Here is a 6182-nt window from a genome sequence, read left to right as displayed (position 1 = left end):
ACAAAGAAGTGCAAGCCTTGCTGTGTTCTGTAAGCTACTATTTATGAAAGCATAATGATATCAACCTTGAAATATGCTGGTACCAGCTACTTGGGAAAGCATTAATTCTGTAAGACTGTTTTTAATGTGTAGTTTCTTTCTTAAGGAGGAAAGCCACCCAAAATACTACTGACCACCTAGCCTTGCACCCTTCCACCACCAGCAGCGTATTTACTTTATTAAAACAACTTTGCTTTCATTCGTATCACCTATGTGGAGATATGGAGATGTTTTTTTAATCAGCTTGGAAAAAAAAGGGGGTAGAACAGTAAAATTAAGATGCCTTTGTTTTAAGCCATAAGCTGCTGTGGCTGCTTACTGACTTGTGCCAGTGGCAGAGAATGCTGAACACTAAGAAGCTAACTGCAAAAAAACCTCCTTGCAGGTGTAGATGTGGGTGTACTGCAACAAGGCCACAGGTCTTGCTGGAATTAAGACTTATGGAAAGCTTCAAAAATACAATATTGTATTGGCCAAAGCCATGTGTCAGGGAGGTCATACCGTGTCTGCTGAATGGTCTTCAACTACCTCATCTGAGGCTAACTAAAACTGAATTACTGCCCTTCAAACTTCAGCCAAGAACCCTAACCTCACCTAGTGAGGCTTTCACTTAAACAGGTTAACACAGCATAATGAAATATGTAATTCACTAGGAAAAAAATAATACAGGGCAGAAATAAGTGAAGCCCCAGAAGACAGTACATTCTCAGACACTCAAAGTTTGCTTATTTGGTATGAGAATCTAACTGTAGATTAGTCACTGGACGGAGAAGGCACCTTAATTCAGGCCTCATGCACAAGTTAACATTTAGATAGCTGAATAGTTTGGGAAGCTCTAGCTACTTCAAGCATATTTAAGACTCTCTTGCTCTCATCACCAATACTTGCTAATAGACAGAACTGTTTTAACTGAAGTTTTTTATAGTAGCTGTAAGCTGGCCCCACATCCCAGGTGCTGAGGTATGCATAAAAAGTAGCTACTGAAAGGTGCACTCGGCTGAGCAGCTAAGAGCCAGATCTTGTATGCATTTAAGCTAATACTTTCCCTTGCAATTGGTATGCAGAGCACACTGCTAGCAGGAGATTTTACTTCCTTACTGTATAATGTCTGAATGTATGAAGTTCTGGTGATGGAAAGGGCAGCAGCTCCAGGAAGCTGAAACAGAACAAGAGCATTATGTATGGTTAAAACTCATCTTGGACAATGGATGTTGGATATAGTTCCCATCTGTTCCTCACAACTGGGATATGAGAGTTACAAGCAGCAAAGATTACATGATGCACCGGTCTAGGATTCATTCTTTACAAAGTAATAAAACCAGCCAGGACAGTTCAACCTACACGGATTAACTATATGAACAGTATGGTGAGAGTAGTGAGCAAGAATTCTCTATTTCAGTAACTAGTAAGTATTAGCTGAAACAAGTATGTGAAGTATGTAAAAACAGTCTTTCCTCCCAGCACAAGTGTGTGCTCTAGAACCTCTTACCACAGAAAAATTAGTTGATGGGGGTTCAGGAAATCTGCTTTCATAGGAGAAACCACTAGAAGGACGAAGCTCTTGAGATTTTAGTTTTCAGGTTGAAAAGCTACACACCTGTATTCTTTGAACACTTGGTATTAGCCACTGCTACAGTGGCTGATAAAGGTAAACTCAGTTGTTCTGACAGGCTTGGCAGAAGTGTTTACCCAGTTAATTTAGGATCAGAGAAAGCAAGCAAATATCCAAACCATTACACACTGGTGCAAGCAATTAGCAGAACTCTCAGCTCCTCTAATTTGGTAACAGCTGGTCATGTGTGTCTAAAATGGCATTGTAACTCCTTGTTCAACCATTTAATACTACCCTCCTGGGTTTAATGAGACATGAAACTGGAAACTTGTTTTGTCACAAAAGCAGCTTAAGCAAGAGGAAACCCCGTGTTCAACACAACAAGAGTCTGGCTTGGGATACTCTGGCTTCTGAGTGCATCTCAGCAGCTGTGTAAATGCAGGTTACTTGAAACAAGAGACAGTTCTTTGAAAATAATTCATGCAATGGCACCAGATGTCATTGCACATGATGTCAGGCTTTGTGTGTTACTTCACCGAAGACTTACATTCCAAGGTTCTTGTTACTAGAGTTTAGTTGAACCAGCTGCTGAGCTGTGTGAAGGTTAACAATATGCTTGAATACTAACTTCTCAGTTCTTATTCTCTGAAAAGATCACAGGTATAGTTTTTCCAGACCATTGAAATAAATTACTGTAAGAATTATATTTCCATAAACAGAGTCAACAGTCTTGCTACGAATTTTATTTACTATATGATGACCCATCAAATACCACATCTACCCATTACCTTCTAAAAGTCTCAGCCAAACACATCTACCCATTACCTTCTAAAAATCTCAGCCAATTTTCCTTAGAAGAAATCTAGCCTATTGGCTTTCCAGCACACTGCTCCCTTTCTTTTTACTCAACGCAAATCCATCTAACAACATAACCAGGTGACAAAAGTACAGGTGAATACTACACAGAAGACTGACAACTACTGCAGCATTAACTAGTCAAAACATGTATTTTCACTCAGTGCAGAGAACTGCAACACCACGTTCATAGAAGCTACGGGGGTCTTCCTTGGTAGCTATTTCGAAGTCAACCGTGAAAATCAGATCAGCACGAGTGAAGTTCAGATAAACTGGTAAAGTCACCTGGGGAAAAACATAAATATAGAAGAAGAGTTATGTAAGGCAGCTGAAGAGTGTTAAGAAGTTTCTGTACTACAACATAGTACTTACGAGATAGGATTTTAGTCTCAGATAACTCAATACTCAAAAGACGAGCAAAAAGCCCAGGCCTCATATATCTACCTGAAGTGCAGGCACCTTTAGAGGTGTAAATTCAACTTTTGGCCTGAACAGCATTAAGACTTCTGGATACCTGTCATCCTCCTTTCCTTATCTAACTATAAAGGAAAGACCTAGTCAAGACGAGGTCTGTTTGCTGCTAGCCTGGAATTCAGGTACCAGCTGTCTCTGAGAATGCTAATAAAAACCACAGAATGTGGTGCACAACAGAAGTATTCATAAAGCTTCAGGAAAAAGTATTGCTAGGTATATGTAATTATGAGAATTATTTTAAAAATTGTTTTTATCAATACTTACAACATTTGCTTTTTTATCAGCGTTTGTCTGCTTGATCCAGCGAAGCTGTGTAATGGGCAGTACAGTTGAAATAGCATTTGAAAGGGACAGCTTGTTGTTACTGCATGTAGCTCCCTGAAGCTTCAGGCCTGGAAATTGAAACACACTTTAGAGTTCTAAGACTTTCATACATTCAAACAAAGACTGTATCATTTAATGACTAAGTCCACTAAATGAGAGGTAATTCATACTACAAAATAAAAGAGGTTGTAGCAGATGTTCTATCCAATACCACTTAAATACATACTGCCCTGAGTCTTGAAGTTTATTAGCATTGTTAAGTACTTCCCTATTAAGTAAACAATTTCAGAAAGCTCTTGCAATATGATCTTTTTCATCTAATATAACACATTTAATACCAGAAGTTTCTGAAAATATTTTATATGAAGGACCCCTTTCTGGTTGAGTTTACCTGTAACTCCAAAACTGCACGCATCCAGCACTGCATTCTGTGTAGTTGTAACATTGACCTCAAGACAGAGTTCTTCAAGGGACCAACTGTTTGCTTGTGCAACGTACTGTCTTGTGGCAGTAATATATGCCTCTGGTACAAACAGGCCACCAAGGCATACGTGGATGTTCTATTTGGGGTGAGAGGAGGAATATAAAGAAAAAAGGCTATCAGCTGCAGTATTAATTAATGATTATCACAAACATTATGTTACACAGCTCCACCAATGACCTCTAGAAGAACTCAGCACTACATACCTTTAGTTCTTTTGCTCCACCAGAAGCAGCTGCCTGGGAAATATTCTGCAGCTGTTTAATGCGCTCACTGAAGTCAGACACCCACTGAATAACCGTCATACCAGCTGGCACTGTGTAATGAGACCAGCTCCGAGGCAAGATGCCTATGAAAAATGTGATTTGATTCAAGTTTTGTTGACATACAAGTGGGAATTATGCACTATTCTGACACTTCATTTTTTCTTCCAACAGCCATTTAAGACTTGGACCCAGGATATAATCCTCTATCTTAAAAGGCTCCTCAGTAAGTGAAAGATTTTTCTCCTCACTTTGAAAGATTACAAAGCAAAAGGCCTCCAGTCTAGTATTTGTTCAAAAAGCCATTCAGTTACAGAAACCAACAGCAACTTCAGTTACACACAGCTATATACTCAGCTATACACACACTTCAGTTACACACAGTTACACTCAGCTATAACTGACTGAAGTGGTCAGGTATCTGTGTTTCAGGAAACGCTTTTGTTCTAAGCAGGCAGAAGATGACCGTGTATTGCTAGAAACAAGATGTCTGAAAATTCCACGCTTATGTACAATCCTGAAACAGAAGTTTAAAGAATTTGAGTATTTTCTAGGAGCAATATTACTCACTTTGTAGTATAAATAATTTTGTTCACTCACAATTCAGAGACTGAAAATTCAGTAAGATTTCAACTTAGAAATTTAGCTGCTGATATAAACTGTACGAAAAAGGCAGATATTAGCTACCTCAACTTGAAATCCCAAACCAAACCAACTGGAATTATATTGCCTGACTCAAAAGTATTGTTTGTGTCAGATGGTGAAGTCACCGCAAACCTTCCTGCAATTTTTTTTTAAGCTGCTGACCATAACAGCCTCTAACTTATAAAGCGCAAAAGGGAAAGAGCACTGGGAGGTGCTAATTTGAATTACCATACCTTTCACCAGTTCATTTATAAGTGTACGCAAATAGTTGGTTTGTTTCTTTTTTCCTTCACACACTTGAACCACATCTGCAAGGTCCTGACGAACATCTTGAAGCAGCTTAGCTCCCATTTTCACCTCTCTCTCAAAGAATCGGAACAGAGGATCCTGATGGTCAAAACATTGAAAGCAAGTTGCAAATCTAAGTTCTTGCTGAAAAACTGCTACAAAAAGCAATCCCAAAATCCTGGATGGGCTGAGCAGTGACACTGACTACAAGCATTAACCATGAAGATGCAGTCTTCGGTGCAGAAAGTAACTGCGGAGACTGTTTACAACCAACATCTCCCCTCCCTTGGAGAAGTAAGGAAGTAGAAGTCTCAGCTGAACAATCAATGCAGACTGCCTGCTGCAGCTCCTTCCCATCAACTCTGGATTTATTTAGTCAGCAACAAAAGGTTCTCACCTACTATGCCAGAGTAAGTCTTTAGAAGCTGTTAAACAATCATGATCGCATTCATTTGTGGAGCTTATTCCCGAGTCAGAGCTTAGGGTACTACTGTCTAGATCTCAAGAGTTGCACCCAGCCCTTGCAACTTCTGTTCCCAGTTAAGAGAAGCTGATGCCCTATCTCCCCTCACTAAATCATAGCAGTATTTAATGTGCACTGGCTGTAGAGGCAGTATCAAAACTAGAAGTCAGTGTGCTACAAGTACAACAGGAAGCACTTGCTTCTTGCTACCTGATCACAGAGAAGCTTTGAAAGTGATACCCTTGACAGTTTGCCATTGTACTTCTTCAAATAATACCCACAAGACATAAACCAACTTTTAAGAGCATTTCAAGAAATCCAGAGGGGCTCTACATAGCTATGGCAATCAGAATCAGCATCAATACAGGTTCCATTTCCCCCCAGCAGTTTCATCAGTATCTGTAAATCACAATGCACTCATTCCAGTGCACACGAACTTGCACACTTCCCATGCCCACATCAGATAAAACCTGGTTCTTACCTTAATGTTTTCCACAGTCCGCTTCAGATGGTTTAGAGTTTGTGGGATAAGGTGAAGCCAGTTAGAGGCTGTGGTATGCAGTGTTCTCATCCAGGCTGGGCGACCATCTGATGTAGAATCAGTTCTTGCCTTCTTTTCAGTTTCTGCATAAGCCAGATCATCCTCATCCTCTAGCATCTGCATTTTCAGCATTTTACTGATCATATCTATGCCTAATACAGAAGATATGCTGTTAGTCAGAGCAGTGGCATCAAGATGAAAACATCCTGCTACATGCAAGAACTAGGACTTACATTTTTCCCTAGTCTAGGCCTAAA

General features: G+C 39.8%; 1 protein-coding gene across 1 annotated transcript in view; it reads right to left on the bottom strand.

Moving 5' to 3' along the window:
- Positions 1-2319: 2319 nt before the first annotated feature.
- The window catches only part of DYNC1H1 (dynein cytoplasmic 1 heavy chain 1), a 48026-nt gene continuing 44163 nt past the window's right edge, over positions 2320-6182 (bottom strand). Inside the window, exons 73-79 of the mRNA XM_057397080.1 lie at positions 5866-6077; positions 4867-5020; positions 3932-4074; positions 3636-3804; positions 3185-3312; positions 2417-2731; positions 2320-2379 (exon numbers count right to left, since the gene is read on the bottom strand). Coding sequence (XP_057253063.1) covers positions 2603-2731; positions 3185-3312; positions 3636-3804; positions 3932-4074; positions 4867-5020; positions 5866-6077 — 935 coding nt within the window. The 3' untranslated portion in view covers positions 2320-2379; positions 2417-2602. The remainder of the gene's footprint in view (positions 2380-2416; positions 2732-3184; positions 3313-3635; positions 3805-3931; positions 4075-4866; positions 5021-5865; positions 6078-6182) is intronic.

Source organism: Pezoporus wallicus, unplaced genomic scaffold, assembly GCF_028554395.1.
Source record: "Pezoporus wallicus isolate ANWC-B61680 ecotype Strahan unplaced genomic scaffold, APGP_CSIRO_Pwel_v1 contig_7068, whole genome shotgun sequence".
NCBI classification, from domain to species: domain Eukaryota; kingdom Metazoa; phylum Chordata; class Aves; order Psittaciformes; family Psittacidae; genus Pezoporus; species Pezoporus wallicus.
The sequence above is the reverse complement of the archived record's forward strand: the minus strand, read 5'-3'. Positions and strand labels throughout refer to the sequence as shown.